This window comes from Juglans microcarpa x Juglans regia, chromosome 2S (assembly GCF_004785595.1).
Source record: "Juglans microcarpa x Juglans regia isolate MS1-56 chromosome 2S, Jm3101_v1.0, whole genome shotgun sequence".
NCBI classification, from domain to species: Eukaryota; Viridiplantae; Streptophyta; class Magnoliopsida; order Fagales; family Juglandaceae; genus Juglans; species Juglans microcarpa x Juglans regia.
Window position 1 is genome coordinate 22,566,658 of NC_054597.1, and position 17,009 is coordinate 22,583,666.

The window sequence follows — 17,009 nt, forward strand, 5'->3', positions numbered from 1 at the left end:
CTATTTATTATGTGGGTTGACCTGCTGTGGCTTGTTTTAGTTGTCCGATATGAGTTCTACAAATTGATTGCTTATATTGTTCGTTTAGTTCGGATTGACTTGTTATGAACTATTCAACTCAACATGACACTCAATTTTTTTATTTGTTTAATCTATTTGGTTTAGCCAAGTTCATATGAAATCCAACTACATAAATATTTTTCCAATCCTAAAACTAACCAAAAGATAAGAAAGATGCGGTTCGGTGGGTGCAGAGAAAAGAAAGCGAGGGGAAACGTCATCATTCAACACCACCCAAAATCATTCTACAAGACACAGTCAACCATAATGCTTTGCGACGTGGCATTATGCTTCCGATCCAATTTAATAAGAAAGAATTTTAGTATAAATCAGTAACTGTCTAAGTCATACCTTCTACACATAATGTGAAGTTTTATTTTATTTATAAAATATAAGAGTATTTTTTATAAAATATGAGATATAAAATAATAAATAATAATTAATGAGAATAATTTTTCGAAAAGAGTAACATCCAAATTAAGGAATGCCGTGTTCTGACTTCTAGGTTGACACTTGATTTAAACATTCGCATTATTTATTTGACGTGAATATGTAATTAAAACAAGTATTTTTATATATTTGTTAGATATATTTAATATTCATTAGGTTAAGAGTATTATTTAGTAATTTTTCAGTGTGCAAAAGCTTTGTAATTTCTAATTATTATTAATTAAATTGGTGTTGTTATTATTATTTTAATGTAACCGTGCTCGAGAGTTTCGTTTCCTGTCTGCTTGTTCATACGAGAAGAAAGCTGCCTTTTGCTTAGATTAGCATCGTTTTTGCATTGCTTTTTGTTCGATCTCTGATTTCTTCAGCAACAACTCAGATAGTCTCTGACTTGATCTCCTCGAGCTCGGACTCCGAGAAGTTTATAACCCCGTCTCTTCCTTTTTATTTCTCAGCTTTCAAACCATTTCTCACGGCCGGTAACTTATTCGGTCACAGCCGCGGTGACAGTCTAGGCCCGGTTGTTTTCAGACGTTTTGGGGTTCCTGAGGTTAGGGAACTTGGATTCCGAGTTGGGATTGCATTGGAATTCGAATCTCCTTGTGTTTATTCAGTTGCTGATTCGAATCTTCGGTTGCCGAAATCTCTGATGTTCAGGTTCTCTTTGATGGGAATTCACTTTTGTTGCCGTTTATTGGGGGAATATCTCTGAGATGAGCTTTGAGAAGTAGCCGTGGATTCTGTGGACTCTTTGAGGTCGCTTACTAAATGGAAATAGCTGAAAAAGGTGGTTCGGTTTCTATGCTGGTTTCCATTTGGTTGTTGAACTTACACAATTAATGCTCAGAGACGAACCTAGTAGTGCTTTTCGTTTTATACGGAGTTGGGGGTTTGATTGCGAGGTTAAAGCCCTTGCTGGTAATTTGGCACGGGTTTCAGCTAGAACTATTGGGATGCTTTATCTCTTCGTTTAACTAAGCAGTTGACTGAATTTTTTCTTCGGAATTCAGTTGGTGCCTTCATATCTGTCAGCATGAAAGCTCCCTTAAATGGGTTTCTGCCAATTTCTGGAGAAGGTCTAGTTACTTGATTCCACCGCAAAAGTTCCCATTTTTCTATATAAAAGCATATTTTATTTTACATCTTTTTGTCTGAATTGTTCTGCTTGAAACTTTTTTTGTGTGGTTTACACGGATTTTGATTCTTCAGTGCTATTTTCTCAGCTTCTTAAGTGATAAAAATTAGATATTAAGATATAGAGTTATGGGTTGTTTTCTATTTCAAAAATATATACACACGACTCAACTATTCAATAAAATTTACCAGTTTTTAAATTTATTTGAATTTCTTTGCGTTTTCAATTTAGTTGTGGGTTGTTTCCTATTTAGTTTCTTTCAGTGGTAGAGTTTACTTTTCTCTTGCTCTTATGTTGGAAATAAGAAAAATGTATTGCTGCACGCATGAACTCTATACATGTGTATACCGGCTTGTTGTTGATGTTAGTTATATCTCATGCGGTTATGAGTGGTGATATAAAGTTGCGAATTGTCTGTGTCCAGAAATCGTAAGTAACAGGCGTGGAGGGTTGATATATATAGGTTCATTTCACCATTTCGGCAGAGTCAGGAGGAAGAAAAGATGGTTTCGCTTTGTTTTTTTTTTTTTTTAAAGCGGGAAGAATATTTATTAGCCATCAATTCTTCGAGTTCCAACATATAAATTTAACATTTTTTTTTTTTTTGTTTAGAAAACATATAAATTTGATTATTTAAGCTGATCTCTCTCTCTCTCTGTTCTAATTACTTGTTCCTTTTCAGCCAAAAATTATTACTCAATGAACTAAATTCAGTGTGCCTTTGAACAACTTGATGTGAATGATTATCGAATTTCAAGTTATGTTTTTCATGGTTTGCTATGCAAACTGTGAAAACGTAGATGGGTATCTTCATTCATTAAAAAAAAAAAGAAGTGAAAAGGGCTTCTTAAATTTGAAAGCTAAGTTTTGCTAACTTGTGTGTGCTAAATCCATTGAGTGATTGTTAAAAGCGTGGTAGAAACTGATTTTTTAGTTTTTCATCTGCTAGTATTTTCATGTGCTTAATGGAGAAAAACAGAACATGTTATCTTTGTGGTTAACAATCACAAGGTTCTCTTGAGTTTTTGGTTGATCCCAGTTATTCTAATGAGCTGCTATTGATGTTGCAAAAACTTTGTTAGAGCATGGTGTTGTTTGTTCCCAGTCTTGCAATTATGTTTGTAAAAAGAAAGCATGGTACAGTTTCTCTAACCTTGAGCTTAATACCAGCTGTTTTAACCCTACCTTTGGTAGCAATTTCCCAAACTTCAGTAACCTTCGTAGGTTCTTGCAAATTTAAATGAATTTACTTTTCATTGCCATATTTGAAATTCAAAATTATATCGTCTAGTTCCATTGGAAAATAAACTATTATGGAATTTGAGCATTCGACCTTTTCATTGCCATATCTTTTAATTCTCCTGATTTCTACAGTTTTGAAGTTTGTATGATGGTGATAATATTTGTTTGAATTGAGAACAGGAGAGAGGACGAATATTAATTCAGAGTTATGGCATGCTTGTGCGGGGCCTCTGGTTTCTTTGCCTCCAGTTGGAAGTCTTGTAGTTTACTTCCCTCAAGGCCACAGTGAGCAAGTATGCCACTTTTTTCTTTTCTTTTCTTTTTCTTTTTCATCTGTTTGAAATGCAACAGTTTCTGGATTCTGGATTCTGATAGAACTTTTGACAACTAAAATTTTCAGGTTGCAGCATCAATGCGACAGGAGACCAACTTCATACCCAACTATCCTAACCTTCCATCAAAGTTGATTTGCATGCTCCACAATGTCACACTGCATGTATGAGTCTCCACAATTATGCTATTCTTTTGAATTAATGGAATCTTATTGAGTCTTAAATCATTTATATTTTGAATCAGGCTGATCTTGAAACTGATGAGGTCTATGCACAGATGACCCTTCAACCTGTAAACAAAGTAGGTCAGCTGTTCAATTCGGGAATTAATATAAACATAATTGACAGAATTCTCTTAAGATGTAATCATGCATACATATAGAACGTTGTTTGAAACATCTGTTCTACAGTATGACAAGGAAGCATTACTGGCATCTGAGATGGGCCTCAAGCAAAGCAGACAACCAGCTGAATTCTTCTGCAAAACTCTTACGGCTAGTGACACTAGTACTCATGGTGGTTTTTCAGTACCTCGTCGAGCAGCTGAGAAGATCTTTCCGCCTCTAGTTCGTACCCGTTTTTGAAAGTTTCATGTCTTTTCAATTCGAAAATTCTCTCTAGTAAATTTTACCTCTTTCAGAGATCACCGTGGGTTTTTTTTTAATATATATATATATATATATATCCATCTATATAGGATTACTCAATGCAACCCCCAGCTCAGGAGCTAGTAGCTAGAGATTTACATGACACTTCGTGGACATTCAGGCATATTTTTCGCGGTATTGATCCCTTCAAAAGAATATAAACTTCATTCTATCCCTCATTCAATGTCATTCTTTTCTTTGCTAATATATAATCCATTGATTTTTCTTTTGAATGAGTTCTTTAATACCAAGAACTTGTATTGGATGTTTGTATGAGTTGGACTGCGGAAAACAGGTTTAATAAATAATACATTAAAATTGCGTAGTGCTTTACTTGCAGGCCAACCAAAAAGGCACTTGCTGACCTCTGGTTGGAGTGTATTTGTTAGCACCAAAAGACTCTTCGCTGGAGATTCTGTTCTTGTTATAAGGTATGAAATAGATGTTTTGAACTTTTGGTAAAATGAAAGAGTTCTGCTAGATTATTGCCTCTCCTATAACCAAGCTGAAATAATCTGGTTCTGTGTAGAGATGAAAAAACCCAGCTTCTCCTGGGTATAAAGCGTGCTAATAGACAACAGCCAGCTCTTTCTTCATTGGTCATATCCAGTGATAGCATGCATATCGGGATTCTAGCTGCTGCAGCTCATGCTGCTGCAAATAACAGTCCATTTAGTATATTTTACAACCCAAGGTACTTTTGCAGGATTTTTTTTAAGGTTCTCTTTTGGCTGACAGGCTCTGATAAAATAAATTTAACTATAACAGGGCTAGCCCCTCTGAGTTCGTGGTTCCCTTATCCAAATATAATAAAGCAATGTACACCCAAGTTTCAATCGGCATGCGATTTAGAATGATGTTTGAGACTGAGGAGTCCAGTATACGCAGATACATGGGTACAATTACCGGTATCAGTGATTTGGATCCTGTTGGATGGAAAAATTCACAGTGGCGCAATCTTCAGGTATTCTACAGCCGTAAACACACGTTGGATTCTAATAAGATCTTTAATATGTTAGAAAGGAACACCTTATCGGGCGTGTGTTACTTCTACACTTGGAAATTAGGTTCATTGTTGCAATATTCATGTGGAAATCATCAATAATCTAAATATATGAACTTGGAAACATGAAAATTACTCTTCCAGGCTGAATTCTCAAAATGTATGCTAGTGTTTGGTAATTAAGTTGTATTCAGTTATGCTTACTATTATTGTGGTCTATATTTTTAGGCAGTTTTAGGAATGTTATAGTTAGGGACGGAGCCATGCACATTATGGTTCCTGGCGTTAAAATGTCCTGTTGCAATCTTTCTGGGTCTGCCCAAGAGTCTCTACCTGCATGCCATTCAAATAGCACCTATTTGATGTGTTGAAGTCAAAATTTACTATTATTCTTAACTTTTTAATCTCAACTTAGACAGTGAACCAACATTTGCATTTTTGATAGGTTGGATGGGACGAATCAGCAGCCGGTGAACGGCCAAGCCGAGTTTCAATCTGGGAAACGGAGCCTGTTGTAACTCCTTTCTACATTTATCCACCTCCATTTTTAAGACCGCCAGGTAAATCATGTTTACCAAGTAACTAGATTCTCTATTACTTGAGAGAAGTATGACTTCATATGCCTAATACAGAAACTGTCAACAAACTTTTTTTTTTTTTTTTTTAAATATCCAATGTATCTAAGAGCAGGTTTACACAACTGAATAAAGTGGTTTAGACACTTTTTTTTTGATCGGTAAGTGGTTTAGACAAACGTGATGAAAGAAAGGAGTTTTGGTTGGATATGATTCATTTTGTGCTGAATTTTTTAAGAAGACCCAAATTTATGTTTCCAATCATCATTTAATTGAGTCAATCTTTTCCAAGTTGGTGCCCTAATCTTGGTGATAACTGTAATGCTAGAATGAATTTTTTCTTTTTTTTTTTTTTTTTTTTTGGGGGGGGGGGGGGTTCTATTGAACTTAGAAGACTAGTACTTGGCAAAATCTATTTGCAAAAGCTCACCTGCCATGCATGATATGTTCCTTTATTGTGATCTTTGGAAGTGTTTTTACAGATGATGAGTATGACATAGAGAATGCTTTCAAGAGAACCATGCCTTGGCTTGGCAATGACTTTGTCATGAAGGATGCCTCTAGCTCTATCTTCCCTGGTATGAGCTTAGTGCAGTGGATGAACAAGCAGCCAAATAATCAGTTTTCAGCATCTCAGTCTGGATTTTTCCCATCAATCGTTTCTTCAACTGCCCCGCATAATAACCTTAATGCTGGTGATCCATCTAAATTGTTGAGTTTTCAACCCCCCATCATATCCGCACCAAGTCTCCAGTTTAACAAAGCAAATGCCCAAAACCAAGTTAGTCAATTTCAACAGCCACCTATCACATGGCCCCAGCAGCAGCACCTGCAGCAATTAATGCAGAATCCTATTAGCCAACAGCAGCTGCAGATACAGCAAGAACTTCAACAGCTGCCACAGCGGCAGCAACTACAGCAACAGCAGCCACAACAGGAACAACAGCAGCCACAACTGGAACAACAACAGCACCAGCACCAGCAGTTATGTCATCTGGGCCTTGTAAATAATGCTGTAGTTGCCCCTAAGCAGGTTCCAAACCAAAGTTCACAGCAACCAGTTGAGTACTCTCAGCTCCAACCACAGCAAATGCTGATGGGAAATACCCAAACTCAGCAGAGTATCCACTCTAATAATAAGAGTTCATTGCAGTTGACATCCATACCACAAGATTCTCAGTTTCTGCAACAAACTGAACTGCAAGCCTGTCTCCTACAAAGACAGCAGCAGCAGCAAGCACAATTGCAACAGTCCTCAATACAGTTGTTCCAATTGCAACAAAGCCAGTCACAGAGAGCACATCAGCTTCCCCAACTGCAACAGTTGTCGCAACTAGGTCTTTCAGAGCAGGAACTTCAATTGCAGTTGCTACAGAAGTTGCAACATCAGCAGCAATTGCTCTCCCCAGCTAACCCACTTTTGCAGCCACAATTGGCACAGCAACAGCAGCCCAATCTGCAAAACCAGCAAGTACCGCTCCTTCCTTCATCTCAGCATCAGCCTCAACAGTTAAGCAGCCATAGCTTCTCAACGAAGCATATTAATGGTAATAGCTTATCAACTTCTGCACTGATGCAGTCACAACAGATTCCTTTGAACCATGCCCAGAGCCAGCACAAGCCACTTACAACAGTCAGAGCCCATTCTGGTCTTACAGAAGGAGATGCTCCTTCATGTTCAACCTCACCGTCTTCTAATAATTGCCAGGTTTCCCCATCCAACCTTCTGAGCAGAAACTATCAAGGACCAACCTTATTGGTGAGTGACTCATTGGTTGAGCCTGCAAATAATATTCAGGAGCTGCATTGCAAATCTGTCATACAGATCAAAGAAGAGTTGTCCAGCTCAAAAGGACCAGACCAGGTAAAATATAGAAGTAACATCTCGGATCAGTTGGAGGCATCTTCCTCGGGAACATCGTATTGTCTGGATGCTGGTACCATCCAGCCGAACTTCCCAATCCCCACATTTGGTTTAGATGGTGATGTCCAGTCAAATCCTCGGAATAATCATCCATTGGCAGCTAATATTGATGGATTGGCGCCTGACACATTTTTGTTAAGGGGGTATGACTCGCAAAAAGATCTTCAGAACTTACTTTCTAGTTATGGTGGTACTCCAAGTGATATTGAGACAGATTTGCCCGCTACTGCGATTAGCTCTCAGTCGTTTGGGGTGCCAAACATTCCTTTTAAGCCAGGGTGTTCAGGTGATATTGCTATCAATGAAGCTGGAGCTTTTGGCAGTGGAATGTGGGCTAACCAGACTCAACGTATGAGAACCTATACAAAGGTTTGTTGATCTGCTTTTATCTTTGCTTTAGAACTGCCTTACAAAGCGAGGTATATTTTCCTCTTTAACATTGGCAAAATACGTCCATGTCAGCAGCCTTATTGCCAAAAAGCGACTGTTTTATGCCCAATTATTCTAACCTTCTTCAAATTTAACATCTGCATGCTTTGTAATGTCACCCTGCTTGTGTAAAAGAATTTGAGTCTCCATGATTTGGCAGCCATTTTGAATAATGAAACATAAGTTTCAAAATTGAGTTCTTATGGATCTTAAGTGACAACCTAAGCTAAAACTCTGCCAACTAAATTTTTTTTTGATAAGTAAGAAGTTATATTAATTCACGTAAAAAGGCAATGCCCAAGTACACGGGAAGTGTACAAGAAAAAGCCTAGTTACAAACTACGTGCTACGGAAAGTAGCATAAAAGTCATTAAAATTCCTCCCATTCAATACAATAGAAGAAGCCCAAAGCAACAAAGTGTGATAGAAAAAGGCCCTAAAACTATCCGGAGAGCGTTCCCTATTTTCAAAACATCGGCCATTTCTTTCACTCCATGTACCACATTAAGCATAGAGGCACCATCTTCCAAACAGCTGCAATGTGACAGTTGCCCCTAATCCATCTCCAACATGACAATAAATCCAAGACCCTCTTGGGCATCACCCATGCGATACCAAGCCTAGTGAAGATGTCGTCCCATAAAGCCTTGACTACTTTGCAGTGGAGAAGTAGATAGTTTGCTGATTCGCTGCTGTGTTTGCACATAAAGCACCAGTCGGTTAAGTAGAGGCCTTGCTTTTTCAGTTTATCAATAGTCAATATCTTCCCATGGGATGCCAACCGGCCGAAAAAGGCAACTTTAAGGGGTGCATTGCTCCTCCAAATGCTCTTCCAAGGAAAGGCATTAGTGGGATGAACCGTAAAAACCTTGTAATAAGAGTGTACTGAAAATTTCTTGTTCCCAGTGAGTGTCCATATTAGTCCGTCTTCCCTACCTGCTTGTACTTTCAACGCGTATAAAACATTGTAGAAATCAACAATGTCGTTCACCTCCCAATCCTATACAGCTCTAGAAAAACTCACTGACCAATGAAAAGAATTAGCTGAAATGCTTATATTATCAGCCACAGAAGCATCCTTGTCTGACGTGATCCTATAAAGCGAGGGGAAAGCATTTTCCAAGGCCACATCGCCACACCATATATCATGCCAAAATCTGATGTGCGTGCCCCTTCCCACCTCAAATATGAAATTACCGAGTAGGTCTTCCCATCCATTTTGAATGAATTTCCAAAGACCCACCCCGTAGGCCCCTCTTACTGCATTAGAGCACCAATCTCCCCAAATACTCCCGTATTTAATGTCGATGATGCTTCTCCAAAGAGCGTCCCCTTCCTTATGATACCGCCATAGCCACTTTCCAAGTAGAGCCTTGTTGAAGATTCTCAATTTTCTAATCCCCAAACCACCGCAAGACAAAGGGGTGCAAACTTTATCCCATTTAATCAAATGGAATTTTTTTTCATCTTCTAGCCCTTCCCACAAGAAATCACGGAAGATCTTTTCCAGTCTATTTGCCACCCCTGCAGGCAAAGGGAATAAAGATAAAAAGTATGTTGGAAGATTAGAAAGTGTGCTCTTAATAAGCGTGATTCGGCCGCCTTTAGACAAGTAAATTATCTTCCAACCTGCCAGTTTGCATTCAATTTTCTCAACAATCCCATCTCACATTGCCTTAGATTTGTGTGGAGCCCCCAAAGGAAGTCCCAGATACTTCATAGGCAAGAGTGACACCTTGCAGCCCAAGATGGTAGCCACTTCACTTAGATTATTAACCAAGCCAATTGGAACTAGCTCGAACTTTGATAAGTTCACTTTGAGGCCTGAGACAGCTTCCAAACACAGAAGGAGGGCTCTCAAGGAGCGAATCTGATCAGGGTCTGAGTCACAAAGAATCAACGTATCATCGGCGAAAAGGAGATGTGCGACTGATAAGCTTTCATGCAAGGAACTACCCACCGAGAAGCCTGAGATGAAACCCCTATCCACCACCCCCTCCAACATTCTACTCAATACATCCATCACTATAATGAATAACAAAGGAGATAAAGGGTCTCCTTGTCTCAAACCCCTAGAGCTGCGAAAGAAACCTTCGAGGGTACCATTGATCAAAGTGGAGAAACTAACGGTTGTGATGCAATGTTTTATCCACTGACACCATCTTTTCCAGAAATCGTGCCTGCCAAGAATGTACAACAAGAAATCCCAATTGACATGATCAAATGCTTTCTCCATATCCAATTTATACAAGAGACCTGGGGTGCCACTTCTAACTCTAGACTCCAAGCATTCATTAGCAATAAGAACAGAGTCTAAAATTTGTCTTCCTTTAACAAATGCACTTTGTGACTTTGAGATGATCTTCCCCATAACTTCACTTAGTCGCTTCGCAAGAACTTTTGATATAATCTTATAGACCCCACTCACCAAACTTATGGGCCGGAAATCGTGCACCTCCACTGACCTTGCCCTTTTCGGGATAAGGGTGATGAAAGTGGTGTTTAGACTTCTCTCAAATTTCATGAAAGAGTGAAATTCGAGAAAAACTTTCATAAGATCCTCCTTTATAATGTTCCAACAAGTTTGGAAGAAAGCCATTGTGTAGCCATCGGGGCCCGGCACTTTATCTTTGGCCATCCCATTAAGCATACTAAGTACCTTGTCCTCCTCAAAGGACCTCTCCAACCAAGCCGCACTCACTTGATCAATTGAATCAAAATCTAGTTCGTTTACCTTGGGTCTCCATTGATATTGCTCCGTTAAAAGCTTGTCATAAAAATGAACAATGTGATTTTTTATCTCAACGTTATCCATCAAAACCCTGCCTTTTGAATGTAGGACCTCAATGGCATTGTTTCTATAATGGGAATTAGCAACTCTATGGAAAAACTTTGTGCACCTGTTCCCTTCCTTCAACCAAAGGGTCCGAAGTTTTTGTCTCCAAGAGATCTCCTCCATAAGGGTATTTTTTCCAGCTCAGCTACTACTACCATTTTCCTTTATCATCCTCCGAGAGAGTCACCCCCCACTTCTTTCACATCAAAATGCTGCAGCTCTTGAGAGAGAGTGAATTGCTGGTCATTAATATTCCCAAAGACTTCCAAATTCCATTTCCTTAGATCATTTTTCAAAACTTTTAGCTTCCCAGCCAAAAATGAAGCTAGGTGTGCCCGTGAGTTGATCGGAGTTCCACCATGATCTAACTTTCTCCGAGAACCCGTCGACCTTTAACCACATGTTCTTGAATTTAAAATATCTTCGTCCCCTGTGAAGACCCCCACAATCTAATAAGAGGAAGTGATCAGAGTAAAGTCTGGAAAGCCTTTTTTGGCAAAGGTTGGGGAAAATGACCTCCCAGGAGGAAGAGACAATGAACCTGTCCAACCTAGACCAAGCCCTCCCATTAGACCAAGCGAAATCTCCTCCCGCCAGAGGTAGATCAACCAGTTCCAACTCAAAAATAAGTGCTGAAAAATCAGCCATGGCTGAGCCCATGTTGGAATCCCCTGATCTTTTGCTCAAGAACTGAGTGACATTGAAATCGCCTCCAATACACCATGGGATATCCCACCAACTACACAAACCAGCTATTTCATTCCAAAGAAGTTGTCTTTTGTTGTCAAGATTTGGCCCGTAAACACCTAAGAACCCCCAAACGAAATCATCATCTACATTTGAGAGAGAGCAAGCTACTGAAAATGCACCCACGAAATCCTCCACCAAATTGACTACTCTTATCCCACAACACTAATATGCCCCCTGAAGCACCCTTAGAGACAAGGGTGGTCCATCCCACGTAAGGACAATTCCACAAGCTTCTTATTAATTGCCTATCGATATACTTCAACTTGGTCTCTTGCAAACAGATCACATCTGGCTTCCATTCTCGCAATAAGTTCTTTATTCTTAGGCGCTTGCTTGGATCATTCAAGCCCGAACATTCCATGAAAGGATCTTGGGCTTCATGGAATATCGAGGTTCACCCTATCATTGTGTCTTCCCTTGCTTGCACTTCCTTCTCTTGCATCATAGTTAATGGAGCAAGCAAGCCTCTTGAGCTCTCTATCTTTTTTAGCGGCAGATTTAGCAAGATGTGGTTGTCCTGCTTCTATGGAAATGATGAGGGCTTTAAACTATTCCTCATAACCTTCACATGAAATCCCAAGGCAGTGTCAAAGAACATCAACCTTTTGTAATATTTGTAATCCAGCCCCTGAAGGCACTGGTGGCAGCGAGCATAGAGGACTAGGAACATCTCCAGGATCCCCCAGATCTGTGTCATCTCCATACTCCTTGCAAACTAGCTGTAGATCAGAACCGTGTGAAGACTCGTCATCTAAGAGAGCCCCTTCAATCGATGACTCATCATCCTCTTCTTCCACAGTACACAGAACCATTGATGGGGTCTCCAAAACATCGGAAGAAATAGGCAATCCCTGAGTCCTAATGAGAACATTTGAGAGTTGAGAGGGACCAGAAGGGTGCAAGGGGATGTCTGAACCCACAACCCAAGGCAGCCCAGTGGAGGTCGAAGCCTCCATGCAAATTTTCCTCCCATCTGAGGTCGGGGGCAAGCCCAAAAAATTAGCCAGAGGTCTGGAAGAGGCCATCGGCCCTTTCTGTGATACGGCAAGCACGATGGCACTTTCTGTGTTGCCAAGGAGCTCAAAATTGTTCTCTCAGCTGTTGGTGGTGAGTCCGTCCTGAAAACTGGAGGCCTGGGTGAGGCCAGCGGCATTTTCTAGGCCATCGGCGAGCTCGAAAACTCGTTCTGTGTCGCCAGCAAGATCCCCGAGGCCAGGGTGCAAACGGGGACGCCAATTGACACCTTCTGCCTCGGGGAGCTTTGCTTCTCTGTCGCCGTGAGATCGCTGGTGATTGTTAGTGGGTTCTGTGCCGCCGGTGAGGCAACTAAGTCAATCGCCGGAGGGGAGCCTTTACGGCTAGACACTGGGACTCACGGGCTCGAGGGAGCCCCTTGGCTATCCAGGGGGCTTGAGGCCTAATGGGCCTGGTGGGCTTGAGGCCCAAAGACTCACTTACTCCTTGTGGGCACACAGGCCCCCTGAAGCCCATACTAGAAACTCCCACTTCCTTTCCCACCTCCATTACCAAGCTAAATCTTGCATCCACTTTATTCATCAACACCGAAACTTCCTCAAATACACCAGACAAATGTGCTCTGATAGCCCACAAAATACCTTCCACCTCCCCCAATTTCGTACACAACGTTCCACTACCTATGCAGTAAGAATCACCTGCAACACAGATCTCCTTGCCTCTCGGCTCCATGGCAGAATTGCCTCTTGCCAGTGAGGTTGTTGGTGAGCTCAAAACAGAAGCAAAAGAGACCATTTGAGGGAGAAAGTTTCTCTGTAACTACACCACCCCCACGTAGGATAGCCATCCTCGTGAGATGGTAAGAAAAACATTCCCAGCCATATCCCTTCTCACCTTTAGGAACAATCAAAAAACCCCTCCTACCATTCCAAAACTCCTCCAAGCGCAAAAAACAACCCCTACTGTTCCTGTGACGTTGGAGTATGAGAAACCCATTGCCCACTCACAACTTTCTGAAAAACTCTTGGCACCCACGGGAAGCGAGAGCTTCCTCCATCATCCTTGCCAACCATGAAGTTGACGTCCCATTAATGAAGAGAAACAAAACCATTCTTCTACTCCTCTCAGTAATACGAAAGCTATTAGCAGCCACCTTTACAAAACTGAAGGTTTTAGACTCCACCGTAAAGCTTCCATCAACATCCATATTAAAACAGCAGCACAGAAAGGAAGAAAAGATACAAAAAAGAAAAAGAAGAAGAAAGAAAGGGTGAAAAAACAGAGAATCAACTCCGGCAAGAAGCGCCGGAGAAAGGATTACATGCATGCATGAGAGGAGAAAGAAATGTGTACGGAGAGAAAATATACTAGAGATGCATCGGATTAATTTCGGAGCATCGGATTTTCTGCCAACTAAATGCTATTAGTTCCCATACATTTTATTTTTGTGCATTTCCTGATGCTTTTCATGATAAAAAGAATCTGTGGTAAAGATTGTGTAATTGATCCTCAGGATAATCATATCAAGTTTCCTGGATTAAATAACTTAACTGGTGGCATTTATACCCAAGACATTTGATTCCATATCATGATAAAATTCCTAGTTTTAGCTGAGGTGACTTATTATAACTGATTTTGCTCGTGTGAAAGAGTTGAGGTTGCTACAAGTTCAAGTGTAGCCCACTGCATTGAATTGGTTCCATGACTTTAATAGTGAGAATAATAACTCCAAGAAATTATTTTATTGAACGTATTCCCCTCTGAAAAATTTTGGGATTTGCGTCATTCTCATGCCGGTGGCAGCTTCGAATAGATCCTATACCCCGTTGGTCAGGATTGTATTAGCCCAAGTACTTATTTGTTGAGAAGAAACTGATCCAATTTGAAATTGTTGATGTTTATACCGATCAATCATTGAAGGAGAATCCTGATTCATATTGATTCAGCTTCCTTCAGATTACTTTGGAAGTTCTTCCAAAATACAAGGAAATGATTAAATTCTAAAGCCAAAGATCATAGTTCTCACGTGAGCAATCAAAAAGATTTTGTAGCATCCTTAGGTTTAGGTAATGTTCTTTCAATTATCGTTCCAAGTATTTCTTGGTGAGGTAGCTCTATATGATCAAATTTAAAAGAATTTCTTCTAATATACGAGCAACACCAAAACCCCTCTAGAGCCCAAACCTCCATTTTTCTTACCCGTTGTCCTCCTATCTTGCCCTTCCTCTCAAGGAGTTGTTGAGTAAGTATTGCATACTGTCTGGAACATCCATGATTCGGATTGACTTTCATGGATGAATATATAATGGTATTAGCAAGAAACTATACCCATAGAATGAACATAAGTTCATATGACTTTGCACAGGTATAGTATATAATTTATTATACATTAAATTAAATTATTTTTGCCAAATGGAGGAATATCAACTTGAAGTAGGAAACTTCCAAAATTTATCAGTTAGGGTTCATGATTGAAGTGGTCATAATTATTCGTTTTTGATTCTATATCATGCAGGAGCAAAGTTTCACGCTTCCAAGATTATATACTTTTATTATAGATTTTATTTCAGATAGGTTTTACATTCATATAAAATATAAATGATTATTAATTGCCATTTTATCGTCCATTTTTGTCCCTATTTACTTCTATCAATAAAATTTTACTTCACCTATAAAAGAAATTATTGTTCATTTAGCAATCATCTAGTTGAAAAATGTCTCATAGAAATAACACAAGGTGCGTTCTTTGAAGGTTGATGTTGCTTCAAAGGAGCAAAGTTTCATGCTTTCAGCATAGAATTATAGGTTTTATGTCAGGCAAGTTTTTCATTTATATATAAGAGAAAATGCTTTGCAATTACCATTTTTTTGTCCACGTAGCAACCATTTAATTAAAAAATGTATCATTATTATACACAAGGCGTGTTTTTAATGAGATTCTCAGATACCTAATATTGATTCAAAACTCTTGAAGGTTCAAAAGCGTGGCTCTGTGGGAAGATGTATTGATGTAAACCGTTACAAAGGTTATGATGAACTCAGGCATGATCTTGCCCTCATGTTTGGAATTGAAGGGCAACTACAAGATCCACAACGTAATGACTGGAAACTTGTTTATGTGGATCATGAAAATGATATTCTTCTTGTTGGTGATGATCCTTGGGAGTAAGTGGAGACCCCCAAATCTGCTTTAGTGTGTATTGATTCTCCAGTTTTTTTTTTTTTTTTTTTTTAACTATACATTCTTTTGTTTTATCAGTGTTTTTTAACTACACATTCTTAATTGGTCTCAGGGAATTCGTAAGCTGTGTTCAAAGCATAAAGATATTGTCATCTGCTGAAGTAGAGCAGATGAGTTTGGATGGAGATCTGGGTCACATCCCGGGGGTTCAAAATCAAGCCTGTCGGTTGTAATGGGATGGACAGTGGTGGTGCATGGAGGTATGACGATAACTCTGCTGCCTCATATAATCTATGAGGGTTCCAAGATTGAAAATGAAATGGTTTCTTTGACTTAACTCTGGGTTCTTAAAGACCATCTGAGACTAGTTGGCCTCATCTAGTTCTAATAGAAGATGAGAAAGGAGAGCGGTGATGTGTTATTCTGTAACAGGAGAATGCTGCTAATAACAAAGGCAGAGAGGAGAAATATGTTGCTAGTCTTGGAGTGATGTTGATCCTAAAAATGCTATTGTTCTTGGGTGAGATGGAGCTCAAAATGGTAGCACACCTTATTTAGAAATGATTTATACGGTGTTAAGTTGTGCAAGTTCTATGCACTAATTTCAAAAAAAGTGGCCTCAAATATGAAACTCACGGGTTTAACTTTTTTCAAAATGAGTGAGCAGAACTTGTATATCATAAGACTGTATCTAGTATTACTACTTTCATGGATGTTTGTATATATGCTAACAAAAATAGAGACAAATGTGAAATTGAAGAATTTGTAGTAGTTGTAGTTTGAGACCAGACCAGATATAGATCATGCACCATGCTTTAGTGCTATTTGTAAGTTTTGTAGCCAGTACTTGCTCTTTTCCCAATTTATAATTACCTGGAAATTGCCATTGTGATCTTCCTCTAATATAGTAATGCTGTCCTAGAAAAACAAAAAACAAAAAGGAGATAAACACACTAATAGTACTGATTTCTCTCTCTCTCACACCTGAAATTTTCCCATTATAATAGCTTGTGTTAACAAAAACGATGGGGGCACTTGGGTAAACATAAGCCATAAATCACTGCATTTTCCTCGGGGTAAGTCTTTTCCCAGAGGTCTTAATCTCGGTACAATCATGACTTGCATGCGTTTCAACTCCTCTAGAAGCAAAATAAACGAAAGCCCACTTTCTTGATGGGCATGAGAGGAGCAATTAAGCAAATAAGAAACTAAAGTCCAGTCCAGAACAAATAAACTCTTCGGCTCGGCTCATGGGTTGACACTCCTGGATGCAACCCTTATATGAGAGTTTACTCCAGGGGGATGAGACTCTCCGTCCTGAAAACTCGAACAAAATTCAGCTCTTGAGTACCTGTCCACGTAAACAAGCGGGAAGTAAGGGAGACCCTCAATCCTCTTAACAAGGTGATATCAATGGACCACCGAGGACACCAGTAGGATAAGGCAAATCAGGGAACCACGTCGTATTAG

At 39.6% G+C, this 17,009-nt stretch overlaps 1 protein-coding gene across 2 annotated transcripts; it reads left to right on the plus strand.

Moving 5' to 3' along the window:
• Positions 1–756: 756 nt before the first annotated feature.
• Positions 757–16,301, plus strand: LOC121251549 (auxin response factor 19-like). 2 transcript variants are annotated; one of them, XM_041150826.1, is made up of 13 exons: positions 757–1,586; positions 3,068–3,180; positions 3,288–3,383; positions 3,464–3,520; positions 3,630–3,785; positions 3,917–4,001; positions 4,207–4,297; positions 4,396–4,560; positions 4,635–4,830; positions 5,315–5,429; positions 5,927–7,737; positions 15,111–15,163; positions 15,333–15,463. In XM_041150826.1, exons 1-12 carry the CDS (start codon positions 1,544–1,546, stop codon positions 15,153–15,155), a joined length of 2,973 nt encoding a protein of 990 aa, XP_041006760.1. In that variant the 5' UTR covers positions 757–1,543; the 3' UTR covers positions 15,156–15,163; positions 15,333–15,463. The 2 variants fall into 2 exon arrangements, with proteins under 2 accessions (XP_041006760.1, XP_041006759.1); XM_041150825.1 differs by lacking the exon at positions 15,111–15,163 and adding an exon at positions 15,652–16,301 and having other exon boundaries at positions 758–1,586; positions 15,333–15,523.
• Positions 16,302–17,009: the final 708 nt, after the last annotated feature.